This window comes from Lactuca serriola, chromosome 5, assembly GCF_051521515.1.
Source record: "Lactuca serriola cultivar US96UC23 chromosome 5, Lser_US96UC23_V15, whole genome shotgun sequence".
Classification (NCBI taxonomy): domain Eukaryota; kingdom Viridiplantae; phylum Streptophyta; class Magnoliopsida; order Asterales; family Asteraceae; genus Lactuca; species Lactuca serriola.
This window is the reverse complement of record NC_136412.1, coordinates 262,657,653-262,680,531: the sequence shown is the minus strand read 5'-3', so window position 1 is coordinate 262,680,531 and position 22,879 is coordinate 262,657,653. Positions and strand designations below refer to the sequence as shown.

Genomic DNA, 22,879 nt, shown 5'->3' with positions numbered 1-22,879 from the left:
AGTGGAAAATAAAAAGGCATTGCACATTAATAACCATAAGTTTAAAAAACTTTTAAATGTAGTGGAAAATATAAAGACATGTCTAATTACATTAAATTCGAAATCATAATTACATTTAAATTAAAAAACTATTAAGTTGGAGTGGGAGACTGAGCTTTAAACTCTTGAGTTGTGTCCAATAATATAATATAAATATTAACAATTATATGTTATAAAAACGATATTATAAACATTTATCATTGAAATAATAATTTTTATGCTAAGTTTTAATTAATATTATAATAATTTTTATTATACAATAAGAAAGATATAAAAAATTATGTTTGAATGAAATTGAATTAAGTTTTTGATTTAAAAATATTTTAAACTATATGTATTTTTAACTAATTTATAAATAATTTATTTGAATATTTTTTATTTCCTATATTATTATTATTATTATTATTATTATTTCAATTAGCCATATTTTTTTAATATAATAGAATATATTCTTTAATTTAACGTTATATTAAATAATTGTTATTTTTTACTTAATAAAAAACTACTTATTTGAAATTTTTCATTATTATATTTTTTATAAAAAAAAACTATTGCACTTTCTATTTGTCACACCCCCAATCCATAACGGCAGAAACGTTCGGGGGTGGATGACGTCATATGTAGTATCACAACCATTGCATCATAGTAATCATAGTAAACGCAACCATTACATTGAATACATATATAAAAATGTATTTACATCTGTTTTGTTTCTTGTTCTTAAACATCAAAAGTATGATCAAAAGAAAAAGACGAGACTTTATACACTCCGTCTTCTCAAAACTCCATAAGGTACCTGTCTACTGATTTCCTGAGAATACAAGCAGTTTTGAAAGAGTATCAGCATAAAGCTGGTAAGTTCATAAGCATGTTTTTTAGAGGAAAATTCGGTTAATAAATCAATAAATGTATTTGTATGCTTCCAAGTAAATCCATCATTTTATAACATATGTATTTTGTTATTGAATCTCATTGAATGTATTGTGCATTGTTTCGTCGAATAAGAACCTCTGTTTACAGGAAAAACTCTGGTTATCACCAGTACGTATAGTAGGTTCGGAATGCTTTGAAAAAACTGTGATATGTACAGTAGTTCTATTACTTTACAATAAAACTAAATAAGGTGGTTTATTTTTATGCATTAATCGTATTTTCTTAGTACCAAATTTATGAGTTGTTATAACCATACTTGACCATTAAATTGCCTGAACGATGTTCTTCAGGCGTCGGAATCGAAATGAATTTGTCACCCAGGCATGCCGGCCTAACTTTAGCTAGCAGTTATGGTGCGGGATTATCAATCATGTATAGATCTATACACAAACTCATGTTCCCCCCACTAGGAGACTCTGGTTATAATCTCAAGACTTTTGCTAGTACTTAGGTAAGTACGTGAAGAATGCTCACTCATAAAATGCCATACTAATGATTACATATACAATAAAATGAATCCATTGAATTTAACTTACTGTCTATATGTTTCATAAACTACACATTTAATAGTTTATATGTCTGGTTGCATTGAATCTATGAATTGTACATTGATATGTTAATTGTTCCATAAACCATACCTATTATAGTTTATATGTTTGTTCGTGCATTCAATTCATCTTTAACATTGAAAGTCCTGTGTTTATGATGTAAACTTCCCTTATGCTCAACATAGTACAAAAGGGATGAAGTATTTATAAAATTATAGAAATTGTATGATTATATCAATTAGATCTATGTTAAGATTATTGAAAATCCTTTTTGTATAAATTTCACAAAATCATTTATGTTTGGCATGTATTCCCCCCCCCCCCCCCCCCACCCTGAAAACATTTAAAAATCATACAAGTGTAGGCGTATGAACTCACCGTTTGATGTATGATTCAAATGTAAGATCGATATAGGATGCTGAGTGTCAAACAAAGTCTCGAATACAAACGGATCCTATTAGCATATAATAGCACATACATGTATCAAATTAGGGTATATCACAACTAGTTATGATGGGAAACCACACTAGGGACTAGGAAACACTTGAAACTAAGTGTTAGAATCATATGTGATTGAGTGAGGGAGGTGTAGGACCACACAAAGGTGTGTATGGCTAGACCTGGAAAACGTGTCGTGTCGTGCCGGTTTCGTGTCGTGTCAAGACATTAAACGGGTTGAGAGTGCTTGACCCTAACCCGACCCGTTTAATTATCGTGTCGTGTCGTGTCAACCCGTTTATTTTTGTGTCGATTTCATGTCGGGTTTATGGTTAAGGTTTAAACCTTATAAATATATTGTATCATGTCGGGTTGAAACATTTTACAGGTTAAAAAGTAAAAGTCATGGAGGAAAAAAATGAAAATGCGAAATGTTGGAGTTAGGAGGTGGAACCGAATATACTCCCCCCGTCTCATATTTATTATCCACTTTTGACTTTTGAAGTTTCTACTTTGACCTTAAATAGTTTTTTTTGTGTTATAAATTACTTGATAAAATTTATAACAATGACAAAAAATTTTAAATACAATCCATTCATATATTTTGCATTAAGTGTTATATATCAAAAACAAAAATATTTAAGGTCAAATTTGAAGAATAAAAAGTTTAAACAGTCAAAATTGGACAATAAATATGGGATAGAGGTAGTAGTAAGTTTAGAAAGCAAAATGGAAAGAGTTAAGAGTTAGGAAGCAAATGAAATAGGTAGTGAGGAGGAGTAAAATTAAGTCACTTTGAAATTTTGAGTTTTACTTTCAATTCTTGAATTTGGGCCACTACAAATGTATAATATTGAAAATATTTATAAAAATATGAAATATATATATATATATATATATATATATATATATATATATAATATTAAACGGGTCATCTTTGAGTTGAAAGTCTTGACCCTAACCCTACCCGTTTAATTATTGTGTCGTGTCGTGTCAACCCGTTTACATAAACGGGTCGAAATCTCTGACCCTAACCCGCTAACTTCGTGTCAGGTTGTCGTGTCGTGCCAGATTTTGCCAGGTCTATGTACGACCATGGGTGTACGGTCCATGAGTGTATGGCCATACACTCATGAATAAGTGTGCATTTGAGGTGTTTTTAAGATCCTAACTAGCATCAAGGAGGTGTTCTAAGTCCCATGCACAGTTTAAATGAAGTTTAAGGCCAAAAAATGAGCATCAAATAGGGTTTACGACCCTATGGGGTGTGTACGGCCGTACAAGGGGTGTGAGGTCGTACACCCTTCATGTTCAAGCTAAATTGGTCGTTCTTAAGGTGAATCAAGGCTAGGATCAAAGGTTTAGCATGTCCAACTAGATGATAGGGGCTAAACTCTCACTTTGGAGGGGCTTTAAGGTGTGTACGGTCGTACTCCCTTCAAGGGATGAAGATCATGTTGAAACATGATGAATCAAGGCTTGAATCAAGAGGTCTTTCAAATATTACAAGCTAAAGGATGGAATACTTATGTTTTTGAAGGTCTTGATGAAAACTTGATTATGGTAGAGAAAGAGAGAGAGTGTGTGTGTGTGTGTGTGTGTCTGTGTAAAGTGATGAATGATGGCAAGGTACCCCTTATATAAGGGGAGTGTTCGGCCATGAGGGGGGATGTACGGTCGTACACCCATGTGTACGGCCGTACACTCCTCTTGAAGGAGTGTTTGGCCCGAATGCTATGGTATGACTTAGAATAACTCATCCCTGAACCCAAACCTTGATTGTACTAAACTTAGAACACTTATGTGGGCTCTACAAAATTTTAAAAGATAGCTGAAATGAGTCTGACTTCGATTGAATTGAATGGATTGTACAAAAGAGGAATTTCGGGTTGTCATATCATCCCCCCGTTAGAGGGAATTTCGTCCTGAAATTCTAACATAGGATACAAATCACGGACTCAGAAAGAGATGTGGATATTTCTGTTTCATCTGATCTTCGCGCTCCCTAGTGAATTTAGGTCCCCCCTTGCATTCCAGCGAACCTTCACTATTGGTATGCGACTTTGTTTTGTTCGTTTGATCTCTCGATCCATGATTTCGACTGGTTCTTCCACGAAGTTAAGGTTCTCGTTGATCTCGATCTCATCGAGAGGGATCACTAGGGTCTCGTCTGATAAAAACTTTTTAAGATTTGAGATGTGGAAGACAAGATGGATGTTGTTAAGCTCTTGCAGTAAACGGATTTTGTAAGCTACGGGACTGATCCTAGCAAGAATCTTGAATGGTCCTATGTATCTCGGATTTAGCTTTCCACGCTTTCCAAAGCGTATAATGCCTTTCCAGGGTGAGACCTTCAATAGAACGCGGTCACCAACCTGGAACTCCAAGGTTTTCCATCTCTTATCGGCGTAGCTCTTTTGTCTGTCTCTCGAAGTCTTTAGTCGTTCCTGGATTTATACGATCTTTTCTGTAGTCTCTCGGATGATTTCTGGGCCAGTGAGAGTGCTATCGGGGACTTGACCCTTGGCTAGCTGGGTGTCGCCCACCTCAGCCCAGCATAGAGGGGATCTGCACTTACGGTCATAGAGGGCTTCGAACGACGCAGCTTTGATGCTGGTATGGTAGTTATTGTTGTAGGAAAATTCGACTAAGGGTAGATGGATGTCCCACGACTTACCAAAATATATGACACATTCTCTCAACATGTCTTCTAATGTCTGAATAGTCCTCTCACTCTGCCCGTCTGTTTATGGATGATAATTTGTATTCATATCCAGCTTAGTTCCAAGAGCTTTCTGCAGTGACTGCCAAAATCTCGAGGTGAATCTGCTATCCCGATCAGATATAATGGACACAGGCACACCGTGCAGACGAATGGTCTCTTGGACATAGATTCTTGTAAGTCTTTCCATCTTGAAAGTTTCTTTGATTGGCAGGAAGTGGGCGGATTTAGTCCATCGATCGATAATTACCCATATGGTATCGTATCCGTACGGAGATTTGGGTAATTTAGTGATAAAATACATAGTAATCCTCTCCCACTTCCACTCAGGTATTTCCGGCTGTTGGAGTAGACCTGAGGGCTTCTGATATTCAACCTTCACCTTGGCGTAAGTTAGACACTTGCCCACAAAGGTAGCGATCTCTACTTTCATGTTTGGCCACCAACATAACTTCTTGAGATCCAGGTACATCTTATCCAAACCTGGGTGAACGGAGTATCTAGTCTTATGAGCCTCATTCATGACAACCTCCATGTAACCACCGAAATTTGGGGTCCAGATCCGGTTCATGAAATAATAGACTTCGTCTCCCTTGATCTCTAAGATCTTTTCCATTCCTCTCAAGGCTTCATCCGACATGTTCTCTGTTTTTAAGGCTTCCAGCTGAGCCTCTCTAATTTGAGCGGATAAGTGGGAATGGATAGTCATTGTCAGTGCCTACACTCTTCGACCTGAATACCCTTTTCGGCTGAGGGCATCCGCTGCCACATTGGCCTTGCCGGGATGGTAGTGTATTTCGCACTAATAATCACTGAGTAGCTCTACCCATCGTTGTTGCGTCATGTTCAAATCTTTTTATCAAAGATATGTTGTAAGATTTTATGGTCGGTGAAGACAGTGCACTTGCTTCCGTAGAGATAATGTCTCCATATCTTTATGCGAAGACCACTGCTCCCAACTCCAGGTCATGAGTTGTATAATTGACTTCGTGTGCTTTCAGCTGCCTTAAAGCATACGCAATCACCTTTCCTTGCTGCATGAGCACACAACCTAGGCCCTGGTTGGATGCATCACAGTAAACAACGAAGTCCTCCATCCCTTCGGGTAGAGACAGGATAGGTGCGCTGCATAGGGTCTGCTTCAATGTTTGAAACACAGTGTCTTGCTTTTCACTCCAACTAAAGGGTACACCTTTCCGAATTAGGGTGGTTAGAGGCTTAGCAGTCCTGAAGAAATTTTGGATAAACCTGCGATAATAGCCAGCGATACCCAAGAATTGACGGATTTATGTGGGCGTCTTCGGTGCTAGCCAATTCTCAATCGCTTTGATCTTGGAAGGGTCCACGTGTATGCCTTTCTCACTTACCACATGACCAAGGAAAGTTACTTTTCTGATCCAGAATTCACACTTTGAAAATTTTGCATAAATTTTCTCCGCCCTTAGTGTTTCTAACACTAGCCTCAAGTGTTGTTTATGATCTTCCCCGCTTCGAGAGTAGACAAGTATATCATCGATTAACACGATTATGAACTTGTCTAGGAACGGACGAGTCACCTGATTCATTAGATCCATGAATACTGCGGGTGTGTTGGTTAGACCAAAGGGTATTACTACAAACTCGTAGTATCCATAACGAGTTCAAAATGCTGTCTTGGGACATCATTCTCATGAACTCACAACTGATGGTACCCTGATCTTAGGTCTATTTTTGGGAAGTAACTAGCTCCCTGAAGTTGATCAAAATGGTCGTCTATTCTGGGTAAGGGATAAAGGTTCTTGACGGTAAGTTTGTTTAATTCGCGATAGTCAATACACATCTGTAAAGATCCATACTTCTTTTTCACAAATAAGATCGGGGCTCCCCAAGGTGAAGAACTTGATCTTATAAATCATTTGCTGAGTAGCTCATTGAGCTGGCTGGACAACTCTTTCATTTCTGCTGGCACTAAACGGTATGGGGATTTAGCTACGGGAGTAGCTCCGAGGATTAAGTCGATTCGAAACTCGACTTGGCACTCAGGAGGGACTCCGGGAAGATCTTCGGGGAAGACATCAGGAAAGTTGCAGACTTCGAAGATGCTTAGGTCTATTTTTGGGAAGTAACTAGCTCCCTGAAGTTGATCAAAATGGTCGTCTATTCTGGGTAAGGGATAAAGGTTCTTGACGGTAAGTTTGTTTAATTCGCGATAGTCAATACACATCTGTAAAGATCCATACTTCTTTTTCACAAATAAGATCGGGGCTCCCCAAGGTGAGGAACTTGATCTTATAAATCATTTGCTGAGTAGCTCATTGAGCTGGCTGGACAACTCTTTCATTTCTGCTGGCACTAAACGGTATGGGGATTTAGCTACGGGAGTAGCTCCGAGGATTAAGTCGATTCGAAACTTGACTTGGCACTCAGGAGGGACTCCGGGAAGATCTTCGGGGAAGACATCAGGAAAGTTGCAAAAGACGCCTATGCCATAACCAACTTTCGTCTGGGTGAGCTTTTGTAAGCAAACAAATGGCAGGATTTCCTTGTATCATATTCAGATTCAGTGGATACATTTCACCCTTTCGTTGTGATTTCAGAAGAACAGTCTTGGATTTCTTTTAAACGATTTCTGATCCTTCGCCATCAAATGACACTTTCAATCCAGCTCCTACAACCAACTGCGAGACACTGATTAGGTTGTGCTGCAAGCCTTCAACATAAGCCACTTTACGAATAGAAAATTCCACATTCGTTATCATGCCGTAGCCTTTTATTTTGCCAAAAGAATTATTCTCGTATTTTACGTTGCCGCCATCCTTGAGAGCCCTGAACTCTCGTAGTTCCTCCTTTCTTCCTGTCATATGACGCGAACAGCCATTTTCGATGTACCATTCAGTGTCGAATTGTTCTTCACAGATAACCTGCAAAATTTAAGTAGATTTAGGAACCCAAAGTTTCTTGGGTACTTGTGAGCCTTCACAAAACTAGGAAAAGTGATATCAAGATCAACCATATATGTTCGTTTTATAAGAGTGGTTTCATCTTTTCGTTTGATGGTGAAATCTTTGATTTTGTTATCTTTTGAGTTAGTTTCTTTAGAATCAGAAGTTTTATTCTTGTTATTATCTTGATTCTTGACGGGCTTTTTTCAGCTTCCTTAGGGTTAGCATTTATTTTCTTAGTTGGAGCGTTCAGCTCCAAAAATAGTTTTCCCTTGCCTTTGATGTTACTAGTCGTAGACTTCGTGGATTGAGAGTGACAAGGCTTTGGTTTCTCCATTTGTCACTTTGTGAAGAAGGGTTTTGGAGTCCCTTTTTGCTGAGAGTCCCTTGGACTATGAGAACACCAATGCGAACACTGATTGGAGTTCATTTGCGAAGGAGCTTTCGCTTTGTGATTCATTCTCCTTTCGTAGCGAACATAATCTGAATTTTGGGATTGCCAAAATTGTTTCCTTTCATTGAGATTTCTTCTATATCTGTCATTCCTTTGCCGTTTTTGATCAGCAAGTTGCTTTGATGACTTGTGGATGTTCACCTTAGGATTCGCTTTCCTCACTTTGGGTTCGCTCTTCACGGGGTTAGGTTTGCTGCAAACCTCCTTGGTACCACTTGGGCTACCTTTTGCAAATGTTTAGCGTTTATTTAAGGGTTCAACCATGTATCTCCCTTTGACTTTCCAAGAAGTTCTTTCAGATAAACCAACAGTTTCGTCAACATTATCTATGGGAGCTGACCAGAAGTGTTCATCACATCCATCTTTATTGTCTTCGTCGACAATGGTCTTTAGCTCGACTGTTTGATTTTCGGTTACCCCCATTGACTTTAAAAACATGATTGGGTGTTGTTTGAACTTTTGGAAAAATAGTTGCTTTTACTTTCAAAATTTCAGGTTTGTTTTGAACAACTCTTGCGAACTCAATAGAATTTTCGGAAATAAGAGCTTTCGCAGGTTGAGATTCATTTTTAACAAACGATGAGCAGTCAACCTCATCCTCTACAGAAATGTCACTCATATCACTATCCTCATCGAATTCAGAAGTGCTTTCAATATTTATTTTATTTTCTGAACTCAAATTGGCATTTAAGTGAATCAAATTTTTGTACAATTTCAGATTTGATCTGCTTTTTATCATTTTCATCCAAAAGTTGTTTCAAGATATTTTTGTGGTCCTTGGACTTAATATAATTTTCAATACGTTCAAGTCTGAATTTGTATGCATCAGAAGTTTCATCAGACGAAACAATAGATTCACAATTATAGTATTCTGCGTCTATTTTTTCTTCCTTTAATTCGACAAATGGCAAAATCATTTTATGGATTTTCTTACCGATTTTACAATCAAGGTGCAGTTGAGTAATATTAAAGTAAAGCATTTTTTGCAATTAAACAAAAAAATGTTTCGCTATTTTAAAAGCATTAAATTATCTCTCTGCAAATAAATAGATTCGTCCCTAGACTTAGACAAATCCGACTCAACCTTCTGGATCCACATACGCCTCTCCTCACTCTTGGATGTTGACCTGCTCAATTGATCGGTTATGTTAGAGTTTGATAGTTGGGTTCGTTTTAAACTATCGCTTATACTTGAAAAGGTGAATTTTAGATCGTTAAGTTCTGTTTCGTATCTAAATACATGAATATTAAGTGATTCAAGAATAGAATTTACCTTATTGATCATATGTTCGTATTCGTTGATCTGTTCTGAAACAGGCCTTGCCGCGAAATAGCTATCTTCGCTCCTTCCACTCCCACTTGCGTTCTCCTGCATCTGCGATCCACGTTCAGTCACCATCAAGCACCTTCCTGAGTACTGCGAATTCTGTTCTTTCGCAATGAACGCCCTTCCATGTGTGGGCTTGCGTGCTTCTTCATCCTCCGAGTTTGTCGACCAGACTTCCAATCCTCCGAACTCACCTTGAGCCAAGTTTTCCTGTACAACAAAAGCAGACATAGAATTATCATTAGATATCTTCTTCTTAATCTCTTCCAGCTTTTGCAAGTGATAGGCCTCCTAATCCTCTCCTTCATTCTTCTCATTCTTCCTTCGCAACGTGCACTCCTTTGCAACATGGTTTTTACCATGACAATAATTGCAATCGTATCTGGAGTCACCAAATACCTTTTTCTCCTTCTTCTCTTCCTCTTTCTGAGATCCACTTTTGTTCTCCACTTTCACTTTCTCTGAGCTATAGCTTCCCTACCAGTTTCTACTTTTACTTGAGGGAAACTTCTTCCTAGCAAAACGCTTAGGGTTAGACACCGTTAAAGCAAAATCTTCGTTTGAGAGCTCGTACTCAGAATGATCTGAATCAGATTTGTCATCAGCAACAGTCTTGCCTTTCACAACTAAGGCTAAAGACCCCATCCCAGAAACCACCTTTGCTTCTTTCATTACTTCACTCTCCCGCGCCTTCAGAATTCCTACAAGCCTCGTAAGACTATAGTTCTTGAACTGTTTGTGTGCTTTAACAGTTGACACCACTGCCTTCCATTCTGATCGTAATCCGTTCAAGAACGTGAACTTTTGCTCAATCACCTCACGTCCAATCCCGTGCTTCGTCATCTTAATGAGAATATGATTATACCGATTGAAAGTGGCACTCATAGTTTCTTCAGGCTTTTGAACGAACTCGCCAAACTCGGATAACAGGAATGTTTGAGTTGAGTGTTCTAGATCTGCGTTTGTGGAATAGAGCTCTCTCAACCTATCCCATATAGCCTTCGTTGTGTCACATGAACTTACAAGACAAAAAGTGTCTGCTTGCAAAGCGAATCTGATGATCCTCATTGCTTTAATGTTGCTTAAGAGTTTGTCTTTTTCGTCTTGAGGCACGTCCTTCACGTCAAGACGCAGTTGGTTTTATTCTTTCTGGGTTTTGATTGTTCTTTTGGTCTCTGTGTAAAAGAACGGACCTACAGTGACTGCTTCCCAAATCAGATAACCATTATCTTATGAACCTACAACATAATCTTCAAAGTGCATTGCCCAGACTTCATATTCTTGAGGAAAAAGAATCGGGATTCTGGTTGTTGATCCGATGCTGCTTGAGATATTCAAGGAGTTGATGTTTGAATCGTCGTTCAGCATGCTGAAAAATCTTTTGATACCTGCAATTAATCCAACTGTAAACACTTATTTGGTTAATATCGAGATCACAGAGTTACATCAATAGATCAGTGACGGCTCTTAACGGATCCAATATTTGCGGAAACCTTACTAATTTTTTCAAACATAAGAAATGCATATTAATTACATAGTCTCCTGCTTTGATACCAATTGATATGAATAAATCCTTAAAGATCGTATAGATTAAAACAGGTAAACAAGAACACAATATGATCAAACTGGTGCTGAATGATTAATAGTCACGCCTCAGAAAAACTCGATGAAGATTTGCTTTTGTAGAGGCGTAAAGTAGGGTTACAAAGATAATTATCAGAGTTAACAAAAATATGTAGCATGCATGCACCTTATATACTATAACCCTAGCCGTAAATACGAGTGGACAGGCCCAACTCGTTTATACAAAATGGACTTAACAAAATAGGCCCAATAACACAACACTTAATCTTCAACATTTGTTTTGAATTATATAATAATGTAGATATCTTTTAAAATTGTATAATCCTAATTGTCTTAATGACGTCTACCTGCAGGTTACTTATGAATAAAATTAAATATAATATATGATTTAATGATATTTATAGTTGTTGTTATGATTAATTAATTTTATAAAAGTTTATTTGCTTAAGATTTTAATTTCTATCATTGTAATTATTTAAAACATCAAACATTGTTTTTGTTTTTAAAGACAACAATATAATTGTTTTATATCATTTTAATTTTAACTATTGTTGTTGTAAGTTATTTAAAATAACGTATTTCGAAACTCTTAATTATTTTAATTTGGTTTCAGAAATTTAACATTTTTAAAATTGATTTGATGAATATTGTCAGTTTCTATGATTGTAATTATTTAAAAAAATATTGTTTCTATTTTTAAAGAAAACATTATAATTTTTTATATAATACTACTTTTAACTATTCTTATTGTAAGTTGTTTTTATGCTATTTATTTGAAAACTCTTAAAGATTATAAAAAATGGTTTCATGGTTTGTTCTTTAATTTGGAATTACAATTTAGGTTTAACACTATAATTTATAATCTTTAACTATTTATAAAACAGTCTCTCGATTTTTTTCAAGTTTAACTGAAATTTTGATTTTAGTTAACCATTTAATATTATATTGAAATTAATAATTTAACTATTTTGCATCAACACATAAATTATACAAATGTTGTTACTTTAAAATGATAATTGATTACATATGACAACATGTTTAAAACTAATAAGTTAACTATAAAATTTTCAAAAGTTAAAGTCATAATTTTATAAATAGAAATACATATGAGATTTTAATATTGTAGTCTAGTTAGTTTATTTTTAGAATTTAGTTTTTATATTAATATAATATTATTAACCAATTTATAATAATTATTAGAAAGAAATTGAAAAGTCATAGAAGTTTCAAATGAATGTGGTGCAAGTAAAAATGCCTCCTTTATAAATATACTAGACAAATACCCGCATGTTACACATAATAAAACAATATATTTGAAATCTTTACAAATATATGTTTTTCTTAAATATATTAATTGATGGGTTATATCCATAAGAACATCCTATGTGCTCATGCAAACCCTAATGCTTGGATCTAAGTTTCTCTATTGTACATGCAATTTGTCCAAGACTTTAAACCCTAGATCTAGCATACAATTAATCATATTAACATATGAATGGGGTTTAGATCTTACCTTGATTGTTATGTTGCAATAACAATCTCAAATCCTCCTTGTAATGGCTTTAGAAAGCTTAGAGTCACAAGCGTCACTCCTCTAATGGCTCACAAACACCAAGAGCAAGAGGAAGAAGAATAAGGAGAGAGGAGGCTGCCCAAAACGTCCAGAAACCCTAGTGGAACTCTTCACCACGTTTTTGGGGCTTAAGGATACTATATATACATGTAGGCTATTAGGGTTTTCAACTAGGAAACCCTAATCTGACTGCTTAATCCCTAAGCAGCCCATGGACCCTTTTAGAATATCCCTTGGATGATTTCTAATGGGTTTCCTCATAGAATCCGTCCAACCTATTATGCCAAGGTGATCCATAGCCCAAATGCAATTATCTTATAATTACAGTTCCAGTCCCTTAAGTTTAATTAAACTCTTTTAGCCACAAAATTAATTATCAATTAATTCGTGACTAATATTAATTAAACAATATGATTTCTCCTTTAATATATTATTCTCACAATATATTAATAAATCATAATTAATCCTTTCTCTTCATAATTCATCCTATCAAGTTGCTTTGGTGAAGGCAACCCAAAAGGACCATGCACCATTGCGTCAAGTACATACCAAAATAATTATGGACTTAGATACTAATCCAACAGTCTCCCACTTGGATAAGTCTAATAATTATTCTGCGTATGAGTTCAGATCCTGATCTACAATCGTAGCTTTCAAAAACCGTTTTCAACTCTAATCTTATCAGATACGCGTGTCCTTTAGATAAGGGATCATATATTCCTCCATTCTAGATATCGTATATATATGAGACATGAATTCTAATCATTCTCTCTATACTATTTCCCGACTTCCGATTTATGACAACTAACAACAGACTACAATTGAACACATCAAATTAGTCTTGGCTTGGCCAAGCGCTTATGTGCCATCACTAAATCATCGAGGGGCCCAAAGATATCGCTTTTATCCTACTTTGGATAAAAGGAACGGATAAACTTTGATTCAATGCTTGCTTGCACTCACTTACCGAATCACACACAACAATATGTTTTATAACACCAAGTTACTGGTGCGTTTACATATTATCAATGTGTAACCGATTCGCAAGATACAACTCACACATCTTGGTTTCAAGAATATACAATATTATCGTCTCACCAATCACTCGTGATACAACTCATGAAGTGATCCAAGTGAACGTGGGTTTAATCCAATGCTCAAATCATATTCATAAGCACTCATGAACGTTGCAGCAAACATTTGCTTATGTCTAATACACTTTAGACAATCCACACACCAATTCACGACAGTCTTCATTCATACCTACTTCCAACATATGAACGAATGTGGTCCGTTCGAATATTTTGATTGTTCTGAACCAATTTAATTATTCAGGAAGTCAAAACATGCCAAGTAAAACACAAGAATAATACTAATCCTATATGGCCCCAAACTCTGGGTATAAATAAAACATTTTATTTAATCACCATATTGATTACTCATTATTTGTTGTTTCGGGTAATCAACTTCTTACTTGAATTATAATAACAATTGTCCCATGCTCTTAGCATGTACACAATGTTTACCTATGGTCCTTACTTTGTGAATAGATCAAATGAACACATATCTAATCATACTCATTTCACAACTCCCAATCCTTATTATAAGTGTAAGAATATCAAATTCTTGCCACTTATAGAATATTTTAGATTCTAACATTTTATGCAATGATTCTTTCGTAAAGTCATAGCTCAAAATCATCAAGACTTGGCCAATCTCTATCCGAAATAATTTTATAGATATGATGTCTCTCACTCAAAGTACATTTCTTTGAACATCCTTCTTGCATAAAAGTTTCTAATCTAGACATAGATTCTCAATATCCAACTCCCAATAAGGAAACATTTCCATACTTGCCATATGACAACTCATAGAATCTTATCTATTCATAATAATGTCGATATGGTCCATCCAATACCATACTTCCAACTACTCACAAGTGACCAATCCTCAGCGAGCTTTGGATCGTCCTTTGATAGTTGTTTAATTATCTTAGTCAAAACCGATTCTTGTCCTTTTTCCCTCTAAATGCCCTAGACATTTGGAAAATTTTAGAATGGTCAAATATTATAGCATTTGCAATCGATCCTGGGACACGATGCATAATGTCTTACATAAAGATCTGATACTTTATCAATCTTCTGCCATAATATTTAATGGGTCACGTTCTCACAATACAAACTATGAAGAGGGATGCCATAATCATAATCAAAACTTTGAAAAGGCACTATGTATCCTTGACTAACAATATTAACATTCCACAACCTAAGCCTTTAGATTTGAAATGAAGCATAATATTCTCTCCCTTAATTATAGCAAAACAACTATTCAACCCTTACGACTTTGCAAAGTATAACTCTTGTTTTCTATAATTAATATTGCTAACTTGCAATACTTTCCTTAATAATCATATAAGCACAACATTTATGCTCCCACTATTATGATGATTACTATCATATAAGCATAACACTTATGCTCCCACTAGCTTTGACATGTATTCAAAAACAGCTTAACTTCTAGAAAAACAATACTTATTGAATTTCTTAAGTTCATATTTCTAATACCTAATGCTTTGATAATCCTTTATCTAAGCTTCTTAAACTTATACACCTTTGCCTTAGATAGATCATATGTGTGTCTAAACAATTTAGACTAATTGCCAAATCTCACAATTCGAATTATGGAAAGGGATACCGTAACCATAATCGAATTTGAGAATACAATTTTCACAATCACTATCTTTTTAAAATCTCTCTTAGTGAAAGCATTTCCTCACAGTCATTTTCATGAAGGAGGGAATCTTATGACACTTAGTTTTTAATGGTGTATGTGTTCCTATTCATGCGAATTTGTCAAAACCAAAGTTTGCGACAAATCCAAACTCATATGGACCGAACGTTCTCAATCTTGATTTCTTGCCCTATGGTAACACGAGTGCCCACCATGTCTTCCAAGTAGTTAAGCAGCTCACCCTTTTCCTATCAATGTACTTTCCATTGATCAAGGTGCTTACCTTTTATACGTTCAAATGAGAACTCATAGAACTCACATGCATAATTAACAAAATTGGAACAACACAGAAACAAGATAGTGTCAACACGATAGGTTGTAAACCTCAAGTCGTGTGCTAGTGATGATCAATAAGGTTTATTATTGATTAGTTCTTGATACTTTTCAAGACCATTAAGACTCCTACTGACTCCTTGACATATAAGATTCTCTTGTCAATAAACATTTCTCGATAAACAAATATTCAATAGTTAGTGTAGCTTTTATCAAGACAAAACACTTCACAAAATTGGTCCTAGTTGGTCTTTGTCTAATCCAAGACATCCCGACTTACCAATTTCAAATTTAAGTAATAAGAAAACCTTTTCAAATTCCACATTTGATGAATGTTATAAACCTTCTTAAAACTTGTCACTCAATGTCACAATCTTAACTCTAAGACTTGTTTTGGAACGAAGTATGATTGACTTCTTGATTTAACCATTTCTTCAATTCTTGATTCCTCTTCTCAGACATACAATTGTACTAAGACTCACTTAGAGGATCAATTGAGATATGGTTCTTAATCATTAAGACCTATCATAAAACATAATAAAAGGTACTCTCCCTTCTTCTTAGAATAGAGAAACTTTTATCTTTTTGCCTACTTGATTCTTCTTATTCGCTCTGCTATTGATTGAAACTCTTTCAATCAATTCAGAATTACATTTAATCTTATAAGTATAATCATATTTACTAAACCTTTAGTAAATCATGACGAATATCTTTGTCACTCTTGTGGTGGTCTTGATCAACACACAACTTTGTGTACTCGATCTCCTAGTCCTTCACTTGACACCTTGTCAACGAATTCGTCTAATTTCCAAATATGAAATTTCTCATTCATCATGCAACCAAGTTGCATGATTTCAAGTTTCTGTCCAATTGAAACTTGGGCGATGAGAAATTCTCCCTATTTGGTAAATTCTCGACATTTCCACAAATAACATAATTAAGAATCAAATCCATTATTGCTAATAATAGAAACCTTCAAACATCAATTTTCCATATACGCCATTGCAAGGATAAATAAATAATATAAAATCGAAATTTATTTTATTGCAGAAAAATTTGTCCTTACAATGCAATTCATTGAAAAACTATGTTAATACATATTTCTTAGCAATCTATTCTAACTCCAAGTAGTAGCTCTTGAATCCAATCTTCAAGCAATGCGATCGAAATCCATTTCTTCACGATTAGACTCCGTTCACTTCTTCCCTTAAGCTTCCTCTCTTTTCTTTGATCCTACAAAACATCAAAATGTAATCTTATCACATCATGTATTAAGAATCTAGAATAGGAACTTAAAAGAGTTAGTTAATGGATTTTACCTAAAGCAGAGCCATATGTTTTGACTCTTCCATCTCTTAGATCTCTTAGGTAAATAGGGCAGCTTCGTCTCCAATGCCCCTTCTCTTGGCAATAAAAGAAAATTGACTCTTTTGGAACAGCACATGGAACTACTTCAGACTTTACCTTTCTCTTATGATCAAATTTTTCGATCATGGCATGCCTTTCGTTGCCATTGCCTATATCCATAGATGTCTGGAAGGCAGATTCACCAATCAACTTTGCTTTTCCAGTGCGCCAAACCATTGTTGATTCAGCAACAATAAGCATGTAGGTGAGATCTATAAGGGTCACGTCGTGGTTCAAAATATAGTACTCTCTTACGAACTCAATATATGAGTTAGGAAGCGACTGAAGAACCCAGTCAACAGCCAGCTCCTCACAGACAGCGGATCCCAACATTCTTAACCTATCAATGCGCGACTTCATCTCTAGGACGTGTGCATATACTGACTTTCCTTCTTTATGTTTACTTGCCAAAATGGCTTGAGTGAGCTTGAACTTTTCAAGCCTTCGAACTTGTGGGTTAGGGAGAATAATTGGAGGAGGTGGAGGAAGTGAAGCATGATCTCTTGTTCCTCGATCGAATCGTGGAATATCATCTTCATGTGGAATGCTTGTTCCACGGGATTTGGAAAGACCATAGTTGTCGTACTCTGACATCTAGAAAATGGGAGAAAATGAATTCAAGTTAGTTGATTGATTGAGTCCTTAATAAATCACCCAAATGAGATACTAAGGCTAGGACCCAACACAATATTCCACAACTTGGGAGAGGGATGCCGTAACCCAAATTGCAGAACATTTGAAGGTAAGTGAATGACGATTCACTAATTTTCCACCATGAAAAACAAAAAACATATTAAGTTTTAAATGTTTTGAAAACTCCTAGATCCTTTGAGATTCATTGAACATTTCAATGGCATGTTTAAATCTCAATATGCCCCTCGATTTGTGACTGGGATGCCGAGAATCACAAAACAGGGTGTGAATAACCATGCAAACTTACATGGTGCCCCCACATGTTACAGTCACCTATTCGATGTGTTGGTTAACCACACACGCTCCACCGAACTATGACAAACATTGAGTCACCCTTTGCTACCTTTGCTTAGAACCATTTAGTGTGCCGGTTAACCACACACGCACCACTAACGTCTTCGCAAGAGTACAAAGTGTAATTTAATGGAATTGCATCAATTCACTTTTGTCAAAAGTAACTAAGATTGGGAATTTGTAAAAACATTTAGTTACTTTTGTACTTCATTATACTTATAATGGAAGGTTTCTCTCCTATCCTACCCGTTCGGCTAACGACCCTCCACTAGTCAAGAGTGCGGTGGGTAAGAGTGGATACCCATTCAATCGCCATTTTATAGGCAATTTCCTTAAATACCCCTTATAGACCAGCTTCGTGAATGAGGCCTACTAACGGTGAGACTGACTTTTACTCATACATATACATAATATTGGACTTTTAATGTTATATATAGTATAGGGTGTATTTTACACTTTTAAAATATTAGGTGGTCAAATTTAATAATTATACTTTTAATTTAATTAAATTGTAAACCAAAACTTTATGGATTTATTAAATCTCTTTTAATTATACACTTTAATTAATTAATAAAACCATAAGGGTGTGATTTGAACTTTTCAAAGCAATACTAGGGTTTTAGAATTTAACATTTTTAAATTAAACTTTTAATCAACTTTTAAATTCCAAAACTTGAGGGCAAGTTTTGAAACATTTCAAAACATTAGGGTTTAACTTATTTAAATTTCAAAAACAAAACTTTTAAATTCAAATTTAAACTATAAAACCTAAAGGGATTAACTTGAAACTTTTCCAAACTTTATCAAGAACATTCTAGATCACAAAATTCAAATAAGGCAATTAACAATTAATTGGTGATTATCTAATTAGACCTAGTTCAAATTCTTGCAAGATAATGATCAAATAATTCAAATAATTTAACATTTATCAAATAAGGTAATAATTATCTAATTAGATGACCAAAATCTTTTATTTTGACAAAGATAATCATAAGGAATCAATAAAATTCGTATTTTATTAATTATAAACAATTATGGCAATTATCCTAAGTCAAAATAGGCAAAAATCCCGAAATCTGCTCTAAATGACGCTCGAACTCGCCGAGTTCCTCTATGGACTCGTCGAGTTGGAGCTACTCGCCGAGTGCACATTGGAACTCGCCGAGTTCATCAGTCAGGGGGCCAAAAATATCGATTTTCAAGCTTGAACAAATGACCAAGGCATCAATACAATAGAAACTAATCAAGGCTCTGATACCACTAATGGGTTATAGCCATAAGAACATCCTATGTGCTCATGCAAACCCTAATGCTTGGATCTAGGTTTCTCTATTGTACATGCAATTTGTCCAAGACTTTAAACCCTAGATCTAGCATACAATTAATCATATTAACATATGAATGGGGTTTAGATCTTACCTTGATTGTTATGTTGCAATAACAATCTCAAATCCTCCTTGTAATGGCTTTAGAAAGCTTAGAGTCACAAGTGTCACTCCTCTAATGGCTCACAAACACCAAAAGCAAGAGGATGAAGAATAAGGAGAGAGGAAGCTGCCCAAAACGTCCAGAAACCCTAGTGGAACTCTTCACCACGTTTTTGGGGCTTAAGGGTACTATATATACATGTAGGCTATTAGGGTTTTCAACTAGGAAACCCTAATCTGACTCCTTAATCCCTAAGCAGCCCATGGACCCTTTTAGAATATCCCTTGGACGATTTCTAATGGGTTTCCCCATAGAATTCGTCTAACCTATTATTCCAAGGTGATCCATAGCCCAAATGCAATTATCTTATAATTACACTTCCAGTCCCTTAAGCTTAATTAATCTCTTTTAGCCACAAAATTAATTATCAATTAATTCTTGACTAATATTAATTAAACAATATGATTTCTCCTTTAATATATTATTCTCATAATATATTAATAAATCATAATTAATCCTTTCTCTTCATAATTCATCCTATCAAGTTGCTTTGGTGAAGGCAACCCAAAAAGACCATGCACCATCGGGTTAACATACCAAAATAGTTATGGACTTAGACACTAATCCAACATTAATGACATTATTGTTAGCTCTTATATAATAAATATTATAATAAGTTAGTATAAACATGGTTTGTTTTGAATTGTATGATAATGTAGACATCTTTTAAAATTCTATAATCTCAATTGTCTAAATGACATCTACCTACGACTTACTCATAAATGAAATTAAATATAATATATGGTTTAATGATATTTATATTTGTTATTATGATTAATTAATTTTAAAAAGATTATTTGTTTAAGATTTTAATTTCTATCATTGTAATTATTTAAAACATCAAACATTATTTTTGTTTTTAAAGGTAACAATTTAAATTTTGTATATATAATATTACTTTTAACTATTGTTGTTGTAAGTTATTTAAAATACCGCACGTTAACTCTTAATTATTTTAATTTGGCTTTCAGAAATTTAACTTTTTAATTTTTTTTATGAATGTTGTTAGTTTCTTTGATTGTAATTATTTAAAACAACAAAAAATGTTTTTGTTTTTAAATATAACATTATAATATTTATATAATATTACTTTTAACTATTCCTATTGTAAGTTATCTTTAAAATTCTTAATGGTTATAAAAATAGCTTCATGTTTTTTTTTGTTAATTTATGATAACAATTTATGTTTAACATTATAGTTTATAACTTTTCACTATTTATAAAATAGTCTGTCAATTTTTTTCAAGTTAATTTGAAATTTTGATTTAAGTTAATCGTTTAACATTATATTGAAATTAATAATGTTAACTATTTTGCATAAAATCATAAATTTTAAAAAAGATGTGACATTAATATGACAATTGCCCACATACGACAACATATTTAAACTAATAAGTTAACTATAATATGTTAAAAAGTTAGAGTCATAATTTTTTAAATAGAAGTAAAATATGATATTCTAATATTGTAGTTTAGTTAATTTATGATTAGAATTTATTTTTTGTATTAATATAACATGATTAACCAATTTAAAATCAGGTGGTGAAAGGAAAAATGATTTATAAGTATATAGAGATATAGATATAGATAGATATGTTTTCTTAACTATAATAATAACATTGTTATTAAATTTAATATAATAATTCATATACTAAGTTGATATAATATATTGATTATTTTGAATTATATGATAAGATATACAACTATTAAAATTGCATAATCTCAATCGTTTTATATTTTTATTTGCTTAACGTTTTAATTTCTATCATTTTAATTATTTAAAACATCAAACATTTTTTTTTGTTTTTAAAGGTAACAATATAATCATTTATATAGAGTTATTTTTAACTATTTTTTTTGGTATGTTATATTAAGCTACTTATTTGAAAACTTTTAATGATTATAAAAATATCTTTAGAAAATAGTTTAGTTAAATTGAGATTACAATTTAATTTTTGCATTTAGCACTACAATTTATCAGTTTTAACTATTTACAAAATATTCTTTGGGTTTTTTAAGTGGAACTGAAATTTATATTTAAGTTGACCATGTAATTTTATATTTAAATTAACAATTTAAGTATTTTATCCAAACTATTCAAAAGTTGTAGATTGAACTGATAATGGTTAAATACAACAACATATTAAATCTCATATATTAATTATAATATGTTAAAAGTTAAAGACATAAGTTTATAAGTAGAAGTAAAGATATTATTTTAATATTGAAATTTAGTTTATTTACTATTACACTTTTAGTTTGATATTTATTTAACCTTATTAACCAATTTATAATCATTATTAGAAAGAAATTGAAAAGTAGTGGGAGTTTCAAATGAATATGGTGATAGGAAAAATAGTTAGGAGTTTCAAATTGATGTGGTTAATGGGAAAATGTTTCCTTTATAGTATAGTATGACTAGTCGAATTCTTGCATGTTGCGCAACGTAGGTTAAAATATATTGTTAAAATGTTTAAAAATATAATTTTAAAATGGTTATGTTATTGACATTAACTTTGACATAATATTTTGAACAATATTATTCATTGACATCAACCTATATTCCTCATTAATAAAATTAAATATAATTATCTATTCAATATTATTTTTAACAATTGTTATTACGTGATTATTTTCTAATTTCAATAATGAAGTTCATTTCAAATACAATTTATTTGTTGTTAACATTATGTAATTTATAAATTGATGTTATTATCATTTAAAATTATTGTTCTTTAGTTTTAAACCACTTATTATTATTAATAAGTTAAAAAAGACTTTTAAAAAACCCTTAATATTACTATTAAAATATAAAACAAACACTAAATAATAAACTTATAAGATAGACAATTTGCATTTCAAAAGAGACTTGCACGGATAATATGACATATCCATGATTTTTATAATTTGATTTTATTATTTATAATTATGGTTCATTAGTCTTAAAACCAGTTACTATTATTAATAAATGGGAAAAAAAAAACTTTTAAAAAACACTTATTATTATAATTAAAATGTTAAACATTTAATAAAATATGAAATGGTAAGATAGACAATTTATATTTTAAAAGAGATGTACATGGATATTATGGATAATATTACATATCCATGATTTTTAATTAATTATTACTTTAAAGCAACACAAACATACAAACATATATACAATATTTAATTAAATATTATCTACATCACTTTCGATCGATAACATGAATCTAATCTAATTTACATTGAAGTTTTAACCACAACATATAATGATTGTCTTAAAAGAATACTTAAACCAAGAAAAAAAGAATTAGTATATAACAAACGTACAAATTAAAAACTTTAATATAATAACATGGCTCAAAAAAATGGTCCAAAGAACTCAAACCAACACAAAACCTTTAAACTTGTTT

The 22,879-nt window shown here is 33.3% G+C and overlaps 1 protein-coding gene across 1 annotated transcript; it reads right to left on the bottom strand.

Annotated features, from left to right (window-relative positions):
- Positions 1-7,277: 7,277 nt before the first annotated feature.
- LOC145050436 (uncharacterized) lies at positions 7,278-10,450 on the bottom strand. Its single transcript, XM_078998686.1, has 6 exons — positions 9,923-10,450; positions 9,782-9,859; positions 9,329-9,592; positions 8,858-8,945; positions 8,537-8,724; positions 7,278-7,580 (listed from the first exon to the last, which is right to left on the bottom strand). The coding sequence occupies exons 1-6, from the start codon at positions 10,448-10,450 to the stop codon at positions 7,278-7,280; spliced, it is 1,449 nt and encodes a 482-aa protein (XP_078854812.1).
- Between the last annotated feature and the right edge of the window lie 12,429 nt (positions 10,451-22,879).